Source organism: Mobula hypostoma, chromosome 11 (genome assembly GCF_963921235.1).
Source record: "Mobula hypostoma chromosome 11, sMobHyp1.1, whole genome shotgun sequence".
Lineage (NCBI taxonomy): Eukaryota > Metazoa > Chordata > Chondrichthyes > Myliobatiformes > Myliobatidae > Mobula > Mobula hypostoma.
Genome location: NC_086107.1, coordinates 98,814,464 through 98,833,060, shown reverse-complemented (window position 1 = coordinate 98,833,060; position 18,597 = coordinate 98,814,464). Strand labels below are relative to the sequence as shown.

Below are 18,597 nucleotides of genomic sequence, written 5' to 3'. Positions count from 1 at the left end.
AGATTAGATTATGAGGACATGCAGTCCTCTTTTATTGTCATTTAGTAATGTATGCATTAAGAAGTGATACAATGTTCCTCCAGAATGATACCACAGAAACACAAGACAAACCAAGACTAAAAAAACTGACAAAACCCACATAATTATAACATATAGTTACAACAGTGCAAAGCAATACCGTAATTTGATAAAGAACAGACCATGGCACGGTAAAAAAGAATCTCAAAGTCTCTCGAAAGTCCCAACATCTCACACAGACGGTAGAAGGAAGAAAAACTCTCCCTGCCATGAACCTCCAACGCCACAAACTTGCCGATGCAGCACCCTGGAAGCACCCGACCACAGCCGACTCTTGAGCCCGTCCGAAAACTTCGAGCCTCCGACCAGCCCTCCGACACCGAGCACCATCTCTGCCGAGCACTTTGACCCTGGCCCCAGCAACAAGCAATAGGCAAACCCAAGGATTTGGGGCCTTCCCCTCCGGAGATTCTCGATCGCACAGTAGCAGCGGCAGTGAAGCAAGCATTTCAGAAGTTTCTCCAGATGTTCCTCCGTGCTTTTCACGGCTGTCTCCATCAAATCAGGATTGCGCACGGCATCCTACTTACAAATACAATATCATTTCGGAGTGGCCGCGCGCGCTGCGTCGAGCAGTCATCTTCTCCTCTCCTCCCCTCCCCTCCAAAGTACATATATGTACTTTGATAATACATTTACTTTGCACATAGTGCACAACAAGTGCAGCTCCATCGCTATCCAGCAACTCACCAATGTGGTAGACTTGTCAATGTTCCTGTTTCATTTCCATTACACTGACAGTACACTGGTTACCCCAACTCTGCTTACCCTAACTGCTGGCAACAACCCTACTCACACCAACCCAATCAGTGGTTAATATCAGAGACTGAATTGCATTCAGATCTATGGCCAATTTATTTAAAAAGAATTAGGGATACTGGGCAGAAAGAATCAGCACAAAAAGGACACTGAACTTGTTCGTCCAGTCTCAGCTGTGACCCCCCCCCCACCCACATTCCTCCATTGATTAGTGCTCTCTGCATTTACACACAATAAGGGAAAATCGCCTTAATCCCCAGTAATATGCACAGCATAATCCTCAATATTTCAATTTGTTTAAATCCTGTCTGAAACACACACAATATTCAGAGGTAAATCCAGGGAGCTGGACGTTTTCCAGGTCTCGTTAATTCCAAGACCCGTTCTCTCTCACGATTCACACCAGATCTTTGAATGAGCTGGATATGGTTTAGAGATTGCGAGTGGGTGGAAGTGTTGCAAGTTTGGTGTTTAAATATTTGGTTAAAGTAGAACAACTCTTGCATCATGTGAATATGCATTACTAGGACAAGCAAGAGAGCACATAGTATTAGGGGCGATGTGTTAACATGGACTGATGATTGATTACACTGGACAACAAAGATTTTGTTTCCTGAATACTTTTGGTGTATATTACAGAATTTGGGCTGCTGATCATGAAAATCACCCGGACGTCTCCCCATTACGCACTATTTTTTAAAAAATCATCTATATTTGTTATTTCAATTCATAATTCAAGGCAGAATAAATGATGCTAAGATTAAGAAAGGCAATTTTGTTGATCCACAAATTAAACAGGTCATTAATGGCAGGCAATTCAAAGAACTTCTAGGGAAAATCACATGGAAGGCATTCAAGGACATTGTTGAAAATTTTCTTGGCAACTACAGAGCACCAGACTATATGCAGCTGGTTGACAACATGCTCCAAGCATACAAAACCGTGAAGCAACATGTCACTAAAGATTCATTTTCTGAATTCCCATTTAGACTTCCACCTTGCAAATCTTGGCGCTGTCAGTGACGAGCGTGGTGACAGGTTTCACCAGGCCATTGCGGTCATGGAGAAACAGTATCAGGGCAACTAGAGTCCATCAATGCTGCCTGATTATCGTTGGACACTAAGCGAGAAGCCTTAGACACTGAGTGCAAACAAGAATCATCAACAAAAACGTTTTTAGCTTAGTTGATCTATTGCAAAGTGTTAGCACTGTTATGCAATTAAACGCATTATATTCAATAAGTTAATTTGTTGCTTCTCCAAATTCCTACGTAATACAAGTAGTCTGAAATTATATTTATGTTCAGCTTCAAGCGGTCAATCATAAACAAAAAAAAAATTACGAGGAAGCAACACTTACGAAAAAATATGTTGTCCAGTGTTATTGTATAGAAGACAGAGTGAGATTAACTTGTTTTTCTCAGGCTGAATGTAAACATTGCAGTGTCCTAAGGATCACTATCCTTCAACCACATGGTCACTAATGACTAGAGGAGGAGGAGCAGAACGTAAGGTACCCGAGTTTGCTGACAACACAAAAATATTCCAGAGAGGTTGTTGCAGTGAAGAGATATGATATGAGTGAATTGACAAAGACTTGGCAAGTGAAGCTTCTTGCAAGGTAAGTGTGAAGCCATACAATTCAGTAAGAGTATGGGGTGTCTAGAGAGGGGTAGCACCTCCGGTGAAAAGGCTTGTTGCGTCCATTCCAGGGCAGCTCACTTACCTTTGGTCCCCACCGGACACTCACTCTTACCTGTGGTTCTAAATAGCTGTTTGCATGCGACGGCGACCACACCCCGATACATCTCTTCCACAGGCGGGCTGAACGAGGTGAGGATAGTCAGTAGGCCTCGTACCCCAGTGAGTTAGGGACGTGCCTGTCCCAGCACGCGAAGTCAGCTCTGGCAGACTGGGCGGGGGAGATCTGACAGCCAAGAAGGTGGTACTGTAACGCTCGGTGGAGAGCAAAGGACACGACAAGGCACAGAAGACATCATGGTCATCCACTGCAACCAAGGAAGACCCCAGTTTGTGATGCTTGTCTGTTCCACTGGACCTCAACTTCTGAGGTCAAGAGAGTGGAACTGCCTGAGTGCAACGATCCCCCCCTTTAAAAACTCTCTCACACAGATTTCCTGTCACGGCCGGAAACTTCAGACAGCCACCAAACAAAAGGCAGATTATATTGTAAATGGAGAGAGAATGGAAATGAATGCAGTACTGGGGGATCTTTGGTTAACCAGTAGGTCCAGAAAGTAGTTATAAAGATAAATGAAACACTGGTCCTCACTGTAAGAGGGTTAGAGTTTAGAAATAGCTTTTAAACTTACAGAAATTGTTGCAATGCATAAGAGAGAGCCCAGAGTGAGAGCTGGAGTGAGGCAGCCTATAAAACTGGTCTATGAGAGTTGCAAGGATCTGGTGCAAGTCAGCGTAGTGGAGTGACAGGTGATCTGCTCTTCTACTCACGTCACGATGCAGGAGTGGTTCGGGGAGGGTGTCTATGGCCTGGTGACTGATGAGGGAGGGGGGCAGCAGCTCTTTGTTGTATCAGCTGGAATAAAAGAGACCACAGAAAACTTCCCGATGTTCATTGCTTTTTAACTTTGTGTTCCTTATTTTACAAATTATATCAGGTGGAAAAAGAACAAGCACTAATCTCTCATTCATACAGAGAGGGCACTTCCTGCCATGGGATCAGAATCTGCCTGAGGAAGGTGGAGCTGAAAATGTTTTTATGAAACAAGTCTTTCGGGTACTTTTTAATTCTTTAGACTTTAATTTGATATCTAGTATAAAACTATGATCAAGCAGATTCCCCCTTCCTCTTATCCATCTCTATTTGTTGCCTCAATTCACTGCTCCTCTTCTTGTCGATCTCCTTCATCTCCTGGATTTTCTGTAACAGACACACAACAGATGACTGAAGTGTGAAGATTATTATTGCTCAACAAGACGTTGCTGATTGATGCACACTGCACTGCCAAACACAATTCCTTTTTGCATAACTACTAGCTGATAACAACCAGGAGTGAGTAAGACCACTTTCACAGGAGGACAGAGAGAAAAGAGTGAATGAGTGAGAAAAGGGTACAAAAGGAATGAAGAAGAGGGATGGGTCAAAAGGGAATGAGAGGAGTTTTAAAGGGATTGTGAGAGATGAAGAGCTCCTATAGGCCGGGGATATGGAGATAGGAGATTCTGTAGGGAATAAAATGGAGGTGATAGATAGGAGATGACAGGGAAGAGGTGGACTATTGTGAACAAGATGATGGGCAGTGAAGGTACAATCCTTAGGCTCCGCCAAGGGGAAGAGTTAAAAATTCAACAGGATCTACCCAGTGAGTGGGTCCAGTTCTGTTATGATCAGACAGTACATTACTCAGTCCAACAAGGAAACAAAACTCACACTAGGCTTCTCCACAACTGTATCTATGATTAAGTAGAGTTCAGGTGCAGTAGATGGAAATGTTTGGGATTACTTGTTGCTCTGCGAGTATCTCCCGATAGTACCTGGGAAACTTCTGCGTGAATGATCCCACGGAATTCCTTCCCTCGGCCAAAGGATTCCATTTGCTCCAGGAACTGCCTTCTCTCTTCAATCTCATTACATACTGAACAGGAGGGAAGAGAAAGACAAAATAGTAATGGCCATCCCATCCCATCCCATCCCTGACAGCACTTGGCCATCTGCATCGCTTTCTGCTTCACTCTCAGATACTGTACTCACCTATTCCCTGAATTATCCCCTTCTTCATCACTAACTTGGAAAGGACTTTGCCAAACTATTACATCCTCAGGCACCACCCCTTCCAATCTTCTCTACCCACCCTCACCACCACAACATCCTGACACTTGCTCTCACTCTCAGCCAGCAGTCACCACTCTCCCAACCCAGACCCTCCTGATTATACACTCCCATTCTCTAACAACATCTAGCACACCACCCTGCAGTATATTCTCCTCAACTTCGCCCACTTTTCTTAGTATAAACACCCATTTCTAATGGGCTGTATCATTGTCTGATATGGAAGGGGGTGCTACTACACAGGACTAAAAGAAGCTACAGAAAGTTGAAAAATTAATCAGCTCCATCATGGGTACTAGTCTCCATAGTATCCAAGACACCTTCAAGGAGCGGTGCCTCAGAAAGGCAGCGTCGATTATTAAGGACCCCCACCACCCAGGACACACCCACTTCTCATTGCATCAGGTAGGAGGTACAGAAGCCTGAAGGCACACACTCAGCAATTCAGGAACAGCTTCCTCTCTGCCATCCAATCCCTAAATGGACATTAAACCCAAGAACTATTTTTTAAAATTATTTCTGTTTTTGCACTATATTTAATTTAACTATTTAGCATACATATAATTCACTTACTATAATTCATTTATATTTTTCTCTATTTATCATGTATTGCATTGTACTGCTGCTCCTAAGTTAAAAAAGTTCACGACATATGCACGTGATATTAAACCCAATTCTGTTTCTGATTCAATAGAGCATCCCTCCCACTTTCATTCCTGCCCACACTGATAAAATGCTCCAGCATGTCAGCAAGATGGGGGCGTGGGGCTTGACTGGACAGCATGGTGGTGCAGCTGTTTCATGGTTACTGTCCAAGATCACAGTGAGGTGCATGAGCTCCTGTGCGTACTCTTATTCCTTCCTTCATTCCAGTGATGTGGTGGTAGGTTAACTGGCTGCTGTAAATTGCCCTTAGAGTAGGGAAACGGCTAATGGCTGAAAGGTGAGGGGCATGTGAGAGAAAATAAACTGGAATGGCCTCCCCTGGTGTCATCCTCCTGAAACTACTCTTCACATCCTGAGCAACAATCTCCAACAACCCAGGAACAGAGACACAAGGGGAGCAGAACCAAATAGGAGCAAATTCGGTGAACATCAGAATCACAACCAGTACCAGGAGCAGGCGCTGGATCACGAGCAGGACCACTGCCAGATTCTGGATTAGCATTAAAGGTGTGTGCTGCTAAAGAGGGGTGAGTTGCTGGTGGCAGGAGTACTTACGCTCCTCGAACCGGTCAATTTCTGGCTCCTCTTCTTCCTCCTCCTTTGGTCTTCGTTTCTTGTCTGGTATTGGACCATCCTTCCCAGTTGCCATGATATTCTGCAGGCGCTGCTTTTCTTTCTCCAAGTCTCCTGAAGTTAACCATCGCAGCAAATGAGTTAGAGAACGAGCACAAGAAGGAGGTAGAGTGATACGTTTGCAGGTGACTTGGTAACTGGTGGTGTTTTAGTCATGAAGAGGATAGTCATTGGCTGCAGGAAGGTGTCGATCAATTGGTAAGCTGGGCAGGGCGATGACAGATGGAACTCAATCCAGGTAAGTGTGAGTATTATGCTTAGCACATATTCACTGAATGGTAGGGCTGAAGGGAGCATTGAAGAACAGAGGGGCATTAGCGTACAAGTCCAAGGATTCCTGAAGTTAGCAGGATAGGTAAATAAAGTGGTGAAGAAGACATACAGGACACTTGCCTTCATTGGCTGAGTGACAGAATGTAAGAACATGGAGTAATAGTGCAACTTCATTAGATATTGGTTAGGCCACAGTGGTGTATGTGAACAATTCTGGTTCTACTAGTATATAAAAAATAGTTGTATGACTAAGGATATGACTGAACTGGAGAGGACCCAGGATATTGATGGTATGGAGTATTTCAGTTATCAAGCTGTGTTTGTCTTCCTTGGAGCAGAGGAGACTGAGGGACCTGGTAAAGGTACACAAAATTATGAGGGGCATAAACAGATAGCAGGAAATCCTTCTCCATAGCAGAAGTGTCTAAAACTAAAGGCCCAAGGTTAATGGAAACAGGCAAGAGGTTTAGAGGAGACCTAAGGAAAAGGTTTTCTCCCAGAGGATGGCTGGAATTTGGAACGCACTGCCTGGGTGGATGGGGGAGGCAGAGACTTTCACAACATTTCAGAAGTACTGTACCTAGACGTGTACTTGAATCACTAAGATATAGAAGGCTATGAACCAAGTGCTAGTAAATGGAATTGGTGCAAGTGGAAACTTGAAGTTTGACATGAAGCTGTGGGGACGGTCAAGCAGAGATAGTTAGAACGAGTAGAACAGCAGGAGACAAAGTTAGTAAATCAGAAAGACTAAAATGTATGAGACTGATGGCAGAGTGAAAGGAGCACTGACTTATGGACAAGAGTCAGAATGTCAAAGACAGAAACATCAAAGGAGGAGTCAAAAGGGGAGTGAGAGACAGTGTCAGAGGCACAGAGAATCAGAGACATGGATAACGGGAGACAGAGTTAATGGAAGACACAGGCAATGACAGACATGGATTATACCAGAGAGTGTGAATGCAAGAGGAATATTACAGTGTGGTGGACTGATGTGTTCAGACAAGCACATCAGAGAATGACAGATAGAGACAGAGGCAGGCTCAGCCAAAGGCAATGCATGAGAGATAGGGCAACAAGGCAAGAGTGACACAGGGTGAGTAGAGGGCAAGGTACAAGAAAATGAGATTCAGAACTACAGAATCAGAAACAGGGCTCGTAGTAGCATGTGTTGAGAGTGAGAAACAGAGCCTGAAGTCAGATATGGTGGTGGGCATTCGTGGATGGAAAAAGGCAATTGTGAGAGAGTACAGCGGGAATGTTAAACATTTAAGTATTACAACATGGAAAGAGATACAGACCATTTAGCTCCTGGTTATTTCTGTCACTTGTACAATCTGTGATCTAACTTCACATTTCTCCTTTCCCATATCTTTAGTTATCAAAATGTTACTACTTTCTGAAACAGTATTCACAGGTTCAATAAGCATTGGTTGCCTTTTCCAACAACACAAACAAGCAAGTCTGAGAAACTAATAATGGAAAACGAAGAGGCGGTAGATGAATTAAACAGGAATTTTGCACGCCGTGACTGACGTTAGCAGACACAACTAACATCTCAGAAAAAGTTGTAAAACAGCAATTGAAAGGGAAGGAAGAATTTAGGAAAAACAGAATCACCAGGGAAGGAGTACTGAGCAAGTTGTTGCTGTCACTGTTCCTGATGAACTTCATCGTACGGTCTTAATAAAAATGGCTAGGTGATATAAATCAACTAACAGCAGGTGCTGGAAGGACCCAGCAGGTTGGGCAGCATCTGTAGAGAAAGAAAGAGACTTTATATTTCAGGTTAACAACCTTCAGAACAGGTGAAGAATAAGGAATGATCTCAGTGAGAACATACACAACCCTCAAGTGACTTGACAGGGGTGGACGTTGAGAGGATGGTCTCTTCTCGGAAAATCTGGTTAGAGACCAGTGTTTAAAAATAAGGGGTCATTCTTTTTAAAACAGATGAGATTATATTAATCCCTTTAAAGGCTTGTGACCCCTCAGATTTTTTCTCTCAAAGAGGAGTGGCAGCAGATTCTTTGAATTAAAAAATTCCCATGGCAGAGGTGGGTAGATTCTTGATCTGCAAGGGGGTGAAAGTTTACCAGAGTAGATGGGGATGTGGAATTCAGGTTACATGGTTTTACTGGATGATAGAAACAGCTAGAAGGTGAGCTACCCACTCCTGCTCCTAATTCTTTTGTGCAGATGTACACTGATCCTGAACAGAAGAAATATGACAGATCCATTCATTAATAATGTCGTGAGAGTGTTATCAAATGGCATTTACTACAACCTGCTCACCCGTGGCCAGGTTGGGCTTCACCAGGCCAGCCTTGCTCCAGATCTCTTTGTAGTCTTGTCTGAAATCTACATCACACAGCTGAAATTTCATAAATAAAATGAGCTGAGCGACTTCTTTTGACATCACAGCAACATTGGACCAAGTGTAGCTGTATGAACCCTGGTAAACTGATGTCACTTGACATCAAGATGCTTCCCTTCCTCCACCATCAATGATGCCCTCAACTGCATCTCTTCCATTCTGTGCATGTCTACCCTCGGGCAATCTTCCTACCACCCCACCAGGGATAGAGTTCCTCTTGTCCTCAACTACCACCCCACCAGCCCCCACGTCCAGCACAAAATTCTCAGTAACTTTGGCCATCTCAACTGGATCCCACGTTACCATTCAGGGCCCCAAACAGTCCTTCCAAGTGAGGTGACACTTCAGCTGCGAGTCTGTTGGGGTCATCTACTTTACTGTATCCAGTGCAGCCTCCTGTAGATCAGTGAGGCCCAACAAAGATTGGGAGACCACTTCATGGGAATTTAAAGGAACACTCACCTGGATTCACCTTTCACTTACAGTCATCGGGTCATAGAAAAGTACAGCATAGAAACAAGCACTTTAGTCTATCTAGTCCACGCCAAGCTATATAAACTGTCTAGTCCCATCAACCTACATCGAGATCATAGCCCTCCATACACCTACCATCCGCGTACCCAACCAAACTTCTCTTAAACGTTGAAATCGAGCTCGCACTCACCACTTGTGCTGGCAGCTCACTTCACATTCTCACGACCCTCTGAGTGAAGAGGTTTCTCCTCACGTTCTCCTTAAACTTTTCACCTTTCACCCTTAACCCATGACCTCCGGTTGTAGTCCCACCCAATTTCAAAGGAAAAAGCTTGCTTACATTTACCCTATCTATACTCCTTATAATTTTATATACTTCTATCAAACCTCCCTTCAATCTTCTACATTCCAAGGAATAACCTAACCTGCTCAATCTTTCCTTATAACTCAGGTCCTCCAATCCCAGCAACATCCTTATAAATTTTCTCCGTATTCTTTTAACCTTATTTACACCTTTCCTGTACGTAGGTTACCAAAACTGCAAACAATACCCTGAATTAGGCCTAATAAGAAACTAATCAGCTTGTACTCTTTCCCCTCCCCACCACCCCCCAACCTTCTTATTGTGACTTGATCCTCCTTCCTTTCCAGTCCTGATGAAGGTCTTGGCCCGAAATGTCGACTGTTTATTCCTTTCCATAGATGCTGCCTGACCTGCTGAGCTCCTCCAGCATTTTGTGCATGTTGCTCTGGATTTCCAGCATCTGCAGAACATCTATTGTCTTTGAAAATTTAAAGGAGATATGCGGGGCAAGTTTTTTTTACAAAGGGAGTGGTGGGTTCCTGTAAAGCACTGACAGGTGTGGTGCGAGTGGCATTTAAGAGGCTTTTAGATAGGCATTTAAAAATGCAGGCAATAGAGGGATCTGGATCATGTACAGGCAGAAGGGATTGTTGGCACAGACACTGTGGGTCTAAGGCCTGTTTCTATGCTGTACTGATCCATGTTCTATGATTGAACTTTAGGATCAAAGTATCATGTTGCAAAGCATAGACCAATATATTCTTGTTAAAATGTGGTTCCCAGAACTACCAACAGTGCTTCAACTGTGATCACAGCTTCAGCGAAACCTCCTCTTCTTTGGGCTTCCAACTTTTCACTATTCAGAGTGTCCTTCGCTTTAGATCCAAAGATGTTGACTGCATTGGAGCCCATTTGCACTATTTTAAATAAATGCCTAAACCTGGAATAACAGTAGACTTCAAATGTCCAAGTTTGCTAACTTGCAGTTATTTAGAATTGCTTTAGAATTTAAATAACTAAATTCTTACTGATGTCTCTCCTTTTAGGATCCCTGCAAATAAATTATTTCACAACAAACTTGGATGTTTAGCAAGTTGTTGCTAATGTTATTACATTCGGTACAGTATATCTGATCACCTACTTGTTGGTCGAGGCCTAAATTTTTCCCGTTGGTATGCGTCACCGGCTCGACAACTTTCTGCAGGACGTAGTTGTGGTTTGGAGAAGGGGTTGGCTCGGAGAGATGGAGCTGGTGGCAGTGGAGTGGTCTCTGGCACCCGGCTGGATGTGGGATTACAATTCACTGGTAAGGAATCACCCTCTGGAAGAAGGAAAACAATAAACACAACTGATGAGACCACTTGGCCCATCATTCCTAAGATGGCCCTAATGAGATTAATATCATTGACCAATTAAAATTATATACTAAAGCCCAGATCATTGTGTCCTTTAAAAAAGAGTCTTGCTCCTAATTCTGACTGCTGGGGGGCATTCCATTGTACCTTTCTTTCCCGTCTGAAAAACAAACCTTAAACCAAAGTGATCACTGCCTATAGTGGCTACTTTAAAACAAACTAAAACCGCTCAGAGACTAAGCACTGGGGGGAGGGGCTGACACTGTATTACGTGCTCCAAAAATGACCAATTTCTAAGTCGAAGAAAGTATGTTCGATCCTTTATTAAGAAAACAGCAAAAGCAAATGATCTTGTAATGACAAAACTAATATATAACAAAATAAATGGTCTAAGCATATTTAAACATACTTGAGAGTTAGCAAATTTAAATGTACTAAGCCAAGAGTTTTTAAATGTATTTAAACAATATGTGGTTAACAAAAAAAATTATTCCCTGACTTACTCCCTACTCTAACCAGACTAAAAACTGATCAAAGACAAAGCATGAGTACATAATTATAGTCCTCACTTCTACCATACCTCAACCCACGTGACAAATTACCCATAATAAACATGTAACACAAAATACAACACAGGCAGACAGAGTTTAGTTACATGGGTCCTACACTGCTCTGGTAATAAAATGGATTCAATTTGCACCTGAGGACATAGAGGACTGAAGAGGGAGGAACTTGGAACAACACACAAAATGCTGGAGGAGCTCAGTGTGTCAGGCAGGCAGCAGGGAATGGACAGTCAACACTCGCGGTTGATATCCTTCACCTGGACTAAAAATAGAGGGCAGATTGTCAGTATAAAGTGATCTGGAGCTGTCTTCAGGTTGGAGATTTCATTTATCTTTTCATTTTTCTGAAGTACTCAAACCTGCTGACATTAGGGGCGCTTGACCCTTTAGTTTTGGTTTGCCTGGAGTTGGAGCTGGATGCTTGCCCAGCCTCCTACTCTCTGCTTCCCAATCAGACTGATCCTGTATGGTGCAGATCCACATGGAATCTTCTCCCAGCATGAGTACCTACCTCTGATATCTACCCCAGTATTTTGTGCTGCTGGTTAAGCTGGTACCTAATTCAGTGCAGCCTACCCTGGTCATGGGTTGAATGTGTTATCCTTACGTAGGAAATTCTGAACAAATGCTGTAATCTCTGATAAATTCACGCAACCTTCAGGTCTAAACACAGAACCAATTAAAGGCAGAAGCCTGCCTTGTCTGAAGAAGGCAAAGTGAAGAACAAGACAGCTTTTCCACTTTGTACATTGAGTCAGTATCAAACATTTCTAGAGGCAGAGTTTAATAAAGAATAAATCTACCCTGCTCCACCAATCACTGTCAATCATAATTTGGAAGCAGAGCCAAAATTACTGCACGATGTAACCCTAACCCATAAAAAAACTCCCAGGACAGGCGCCACATGAGAATTTATTGACTACAAAACTGAGAGTGCAAAACGTGTGTGAATGTACTCACCCTGGAGCCTTCTGTTTAGCTGCCTCTGTTGGAACAGATTGAGTTTGGATTCCTGCATCATCACTGCATCAAGACAGATGAGGAGAGTCAGAAATACTGCAACAGCGATAGAAGGGGTACAAAGTATGTCTGTGGGGAGCTGGCCTGTTTCGTTACGTTGTTCTCTCTTTTTCTGCGGCCGTGCATCCACCCATTGAACATTTGTATGCCTGCATCCTCAGAATCACGTTTAGTATCACTGACTTAAGATCATGTGAAATTTGTTGTTTTGCGACAGCAGTACAGTGCAAACACCTAAAATTATGATGTTACAAAAATAGTGCAGAAGAAAGTTTGATGTTCTACGTTCTAGAAAAGGGATAATGAGGTAGTGTTCATGGACCATCTAGAAACCTGAGGACGGAGGGGAAGTTGTTGTTTTTGAGTTGTTGAGTGTGTGCCTTCAGGCTCCTGTACCTCCTCTCTGATGGTAGTAGCAAGAAGCGGGCATGTCCCAGATGGTGAGGGATGCCACCTTACACCTATGGACATCTGTCAGAGTCTAAGGTGACATACCAAATCTTTTCAAACTGGCATGCCTGCTTCATGACTGCAACAATTTGTTGGGCCCAGGACAGATCCTCGAGGATGTACAGGAAATCTTCTCAATATTCATACATGTCCTTCTCTCTCTGTTACCCTGATTTTGAATCACTCTTTCTGTGCGTGTGTACTGTAAAAGTAAAACTGAAACAACTTTGTATTCATTTTCGTTTCAAGAGTGTCTGTGTTTGATGCCATGGCCCTATTCTGTGAATATAATTCGGTAACATTTTTGACTTAACTGCTCCAAGCTTTCCTCACCCTTTTTTATACAGGATGGAAACAGGCCATTCTGCCCAGCACATCCATGCTGACCAGTGGGCACCCATCTGTATTAAGCCTATCTTCCAGCGCTTTGTCAGTATTCTTCTATGCCCAGGCAATTCAAGTGCTTGTCTGAACACTTGGCAGTGCGGCCAGTCACCCTCCTTTCACCACTCTCTCAGGCAGTGTCGTCCAGATACTCACCACCCTCTGGGTGAAAAAGAACCCCCCCCCAACCGCCTCAGATTACCTCTAATCTGCTACCACTTCCTCTAAATCTACGTCCTCTAGATTTATCCACCACTGATATGGGGAAAGGTTTCCTATAGTCCACTCTATCTATATCCCTCATAATTTTATAGAATTCAATTCTGTTCCTTCTTCTCTTCCACTCCTGCAATGAAAGTATCTAGCCTCTCCAACCTCTCGTTATAACTCCATCCCAGTGAATCTCCTCTGCACTGTCTCCACCACAATCACTTCCTTCATACGTCGTGGTGACCAGAATTCCACACAGTATCCCAGCTGAGGACTGACCAGTGGAACATAACCTCCCTCCTGGCTCTGTATTCAATGCCCTGACTAATGAAAGTTAGTATCCCATAAGCCTTCTTAACAATGTGCACTGCCTCCTTCAAGGATTTTTTGGACTTTACACCAAAGTTCCCCTGTTCCCCAAGATTTCCCCAAGACCCTGCAAACTATGTTCCAACTTTGTATGTCCTAATTTCATTAGTACTTCTAAAACTCCATCTGCCATTTCTCAGCCCATTTCACCAACACATCAATTACACTTTGTAACCTAGGACTACCCACCACTCTGTCAATGACTCCACCAATTCTAATAAGGAAAGAGGTAGTGGTGCGTTCTTTCTGGTTAATCCTCGTTGGTGCACGGACGTTGGGGTTATGTCAACTTCTTGTTCCCCTGACTTAGAACAACTAACGATTAAATGTAGACACTTCTACTTGCTTGGAAGTTTTCATCCGTGACCCTGACTGCAGTTTACATACCACCAGTGGCTGATTATAAGCAAGCACTCGTGAATCTGCACGATCCTGTCTGTAAACAAGAAAAGGCCCATCCCGACGCATTTCAAATTGTAGTCACTGACTTTAACCAGGCTTGTTTGAAGAAAATCCTGCCCATTTATCACTAGCACATAACCTGTTGCACCAGAGGTCCCAACACACTAAACCACTACTAAATTATGATAAGGAATGCCTATCATTCCTTCCCAAAACCGCATTTTGGCAAGTCGGATCATTTGACTCTACTCCCACCTGTATACAGTCAGAGCCGAAACAGCAAAGCTCAAGAGATCAAGACAACTAAGAACTGGTCGCAGAAGGCTGAGGAACAGTTACAAGATTGCCTTGAGTCAGTGGACTGGGCCATGTTCAAGAACTCATCTGAAGACACTAATGATTACACCAGGGTGGTTACAGACTTTATTAAAACAGCTATGGATGAGTGTGTCCTCACAAAATCGTTCAGGGGCCCTGGATGAACAATGAAATCCAGAACCTGCTGAGAGCCAGGTCAGAGGCGTTCAAGCCTGGAGATCACGGACACCAGAAGAGGTACAGGTATGATCTCCGGAAAGCCATCTCTTGGGCAAAGTGGAGATTCCGGACTAGACTGGAATCAACGAGGGTGCTTGACAGCTGTGGCAGGGTTTGAATGCTCTACTCACTTTACACCTGTGACTGTGTGGTTAAGTACAGCTCCAACACCACATACAAGTTTGCTGATGATGCCTCAGTTGTGGACTGTATCAAAGGGAGTGGTGAATCTGCATATAGGAGGGGGATTTAAAACTTGGCTGAATGGTGCAATAACAACCTCTCACTCAATGTCAATAAGATCAAAGAACCGAGTGTAGACTTCAGGTGACAGAATCCAGAGGTCCATGAGCCAGTAATCATCAGAGGATCAGAGGTGGAGAGGGTCAGTAACTTTAAATTCCTGGGTGTCACTAACTCAGAGGATCTGTCCTGGACCCATCATATAAATATTATTGTGAAGAAAGCACAACAGCACCTCGACTTCCTCAGAAGTCTGCAGAGGTTCAGCATGTCATCGAAAACGTTCTACAGATGTGTGGCGGAAAGTATGCTGACTGGCTGCCTTATGCCCTGGAAACACCAATGCCTTTGAGGGAAAAATTCTACAAAAGGTAGTGGATTCAGCCCAGTACATCACAGGTAAAACCCTCCCAACCAATGAGCACATCCACATGAAACATTGCCGTAGAAAAGCAGCATCCATCATCGAAGCTCCTCATCACCCAAGCAATGCTCTTTTCTCACTGCTGCCATCAGGACTTGCACTACCACGTTCAAGAACAGTGACTACCCCTCAACCATCAGGCTCTCGAACAAAAGGGGATAACCGTACTCATTTAAGGACTCTGCTATATTGTTAATTCATGCTTGTTATTTACTGCTATGACTTACATCTGCATTTACACAGTTTGTTTACAGTTTCTGATCTACAGATTTGCTAAGTATGCCAACAGAATCTCAGGGTTCTATGTGGTGACATGTATGTACTCTGATAATAAATTTTACTTTGAACTTTGACATCTGTGAACTAGTAGTCAGCACTATGCTTTACACTATTGGCGGCCCGGGATCATTTCCCGCCGCTGTCTGTAAGAGGTTCGTACATTCTCCCCGTGACCGCGTGGGTTTCCTCCGGGTGCTCCGGTTTCCTCCCACAGTCCAAAGGCGAACCGGTTGGTAGATTAATTGGTCGTTGTAAACTGTCCCGTAATTAGGTGTAAATCGGGGGTTGTTAGGCAGCATAGCTTCAAGGGCCTATTTCACACTGAATCTCAAAAAAAACTTACTAAGTTTGCCTCCTGCATCCACATCCAAACCATTCATGTGCATTAATAACAAAATGGGTTGCAGCACCGGTCCCTGTAAGACACCACGAGTCACCGGCATCCAATCACAAAAACAACCTTCTACTACCACCTGCTATTGTCTGCTATTGTCCGGCCTGTTTTGGTTCCAACTTGTTCTGGATCCCCTGGGCCCTAACTTATCAGACGAATCACCCACATGACACCTTGTCAAAGGCTTTCAAGTTCCCTCTCCACCACATTACCTTTCACGACACATGCCGGTGATAAATACCTGACCCTGATTCTGAAAAATTCAGTCAGATTGGCCAGACGGGATATACCCTTGACAAAGCCGCTGATTAGTCCCAGTCTTTCTCGGCATTTTCCCTGCTCTTTTTTGAAAAGCAGAACTACATTTTGTCATCTTCCAGTTAACAGTTCCTACCTACTGCCATCGTGTTATTGAGCCTACCTGAAAAACTCCAAGTCTACCTATATTTTGCTTAACTTGCAAAAATGTTATGTTTAGTTTTGTTTATTTTGTCAGGCAAGTTGTGCATAATTTATGTTAAATTAGGCTTATGTACTTCATATTTGTCACATCTGTATTGTACTGTACTGCTGCTGCGAAAAGCAATTTTTTTCTGGCATTTATACTTTGGCTATGTGTGGCCATGATAATGAACTTGAACTAGGCTTGCCTGAAAGTCAATTCTCCCAGTCTGCCTTTATCAAGTCCTGTTATTTTAATGAAATTGGCCTTTTCCAGTTTGAGACCTTTTTTCCTGGTTTTCTCCATAACCAGATCGCACGGCGGCGTAGTGGTCAGCACGACGCTTTACACTACCAGCGGCCCAGGTTCAATTCGCGCTGTGGCTTGTCAGGAGTTTGTACGCTCTCCCGGTGACCTCTGGCTTCCTCACACAGTCCAAAGGCGTACCGGTTGGTAGGTTAATTGCTCACTGTAAATTGTCCCATGATTAGGCTAGGATTAAATCAGGTGATTGTTGGACCACATTGCTTGGAGGGCCAGAAAGGCCTATTCCATGCTGTATCTCAATAAATAAATAAAGTTATGGTCATGGTCTCCAAAAGATTCTCCATTTACACTTCCTCTACTTGACTATTTACATTCTCCAAGATCAGGTCTGGTCATGCTCCCTCACTCATATGTTCACTTCTGTTTATCTCCTATTTCCCTTTCTCCACTTGACAACATATAACTAGAGGTGACAGTGTAATCAATACTGTTAATGGAAGGAAAAATCTGCCAAAGGAAGGTGAAAAATGAAGTGGATTGATTATCGTGCGAGGCCATGTGAAACCTTTGGATCCAAAACAGTATGAACAGCTGACTTTCTTGGTGGTGACATGCGAGGAGCTGTCGGTGAGCAAAGAGGGGTTTAAGAATCACTGAGATTTAAGAGGCAGGTACAAAAAAGTTGATAAAGCTAATTGAGGGGTGGTACTTCACTAAAATCAGATAAAGGGCAAATGTGATTACTGCTTTCAGTTCTGAACACCATACTTTAGGATGGATTTACTGGTCTTGGAATGGCTGGAGTACAGATTCACCAGGATAATACAAGGATTAAAAGAATTACGAGGTTGCTCTGTGAGCCATATTTATATTCCACTGAATGTTTTGATTTCTTTTTGCACTATTTACCGTATTTATTTATTTATTGAAATCATAGTAATTTTATGTCACTAGACCACACTGCTGCTGCAAAACAACAAACTTAACTCAGTGATTCGGAGGAATAAGAGGTATTCTAGTCCGGGAGTCTATAATAAAAAAAAGGCGTGACAAGTTGAGATGATGTCGTAAATCACTATGGTAAACTAGGAATTGTTTCTGCTAATTAAAAGCTGTCGACATTAGCTGAGAACATCAGTGCTGGTAAAATGAACTGCACCCAGACCAGGTCCAGCTCCGGCTCAGTCTGCTTTTGCTTTCCTCTGCATGTGCTGCCATCTATCTGCCTAAAGCTGTTTGATTGCAGCCCTCACCCCAGGCCCCGTCCTTCCCCACCCTCCTCACCCCTCAGCGCGTCCACGGTCTCCTTGCTGTAAGAGGCTTTGGCGCAGTTCCAGAACCCACTGCCCGTTTGCACTTTCTCCGGTCCCTGCTGACCAGACATTTCGCCCGACGTTCGGCGCCGTCCCTCGGGCTCAGCCCGCACCCGCCTGAGGCGCTAGGCCTGTTGCTACGGAAACGTAACGCCACCACCAGTTCGTCAGCTCTTGCGTGCCTGCGTCATCCCGTTCCCTTGGGGGTGGGGCGTGGCGGCACCGGGATCCACCCAGTGCGGGGGTAGCATCCACACCATGACCAGAATGGCTTCCTTCTTCGTAATAAGGATCTCTAGATTCAAAGAGGGGATGACAAGGGCCACTTAGCAGTCCTAGATCCAGTAAGGCTTGATAGGGTGACAGATGCAGTCTCTCTTGGAAGGTATTCTGAGGGCCAGGGTAGATAAATATTTGGATAGATAATGGACTGATTAAGGATAGTCAGCATGGCTTCGTGCCTAGAAGGTCACGTCTAAACAAATTTATAGAGTTTTTCGGGGAAGTTACCGGGAAAGTGGATGGAGGCAAGGCATTGGATGTTGTCTACATGGACTTCAGAAAGGC

General features: G+C 43.8%; 1 protein-coding gene across 1 annotated transcript; it reads right to left on the bottom strand.

Moving 5' to 3' along the window:
* Positions 1–3,024: 3,024 nt before the first annotated feature.
* c11h22orf23 (chromosome 11 C22orf23 homolog) lies at positions 3,025–18,176 on the bottom strand. The gene is made up of 6 exons (XM_063063347.1): positions 18,002–18,176; positions 12,257–12,319; positions 10,517–10,696; positions 5,870–6,001; positions 4,354–4,454; positions 3,025–3,739 (listed from the first exon to the last, which is right to left on the bottom strand). Exons 1-6 carry the CDS (start codon positions 18,099–18,101, stop codon positions 3,647–3,649), a joined length of 669 nt encoding a protein of 222 aa, XP_062919417.1. The 5' UTR covers positions 18,102–18,176; the 3' UTR covers positions 3,025–3,646.
* Positions 18,177–18,597: the final 421 nt, after the last annotated feature.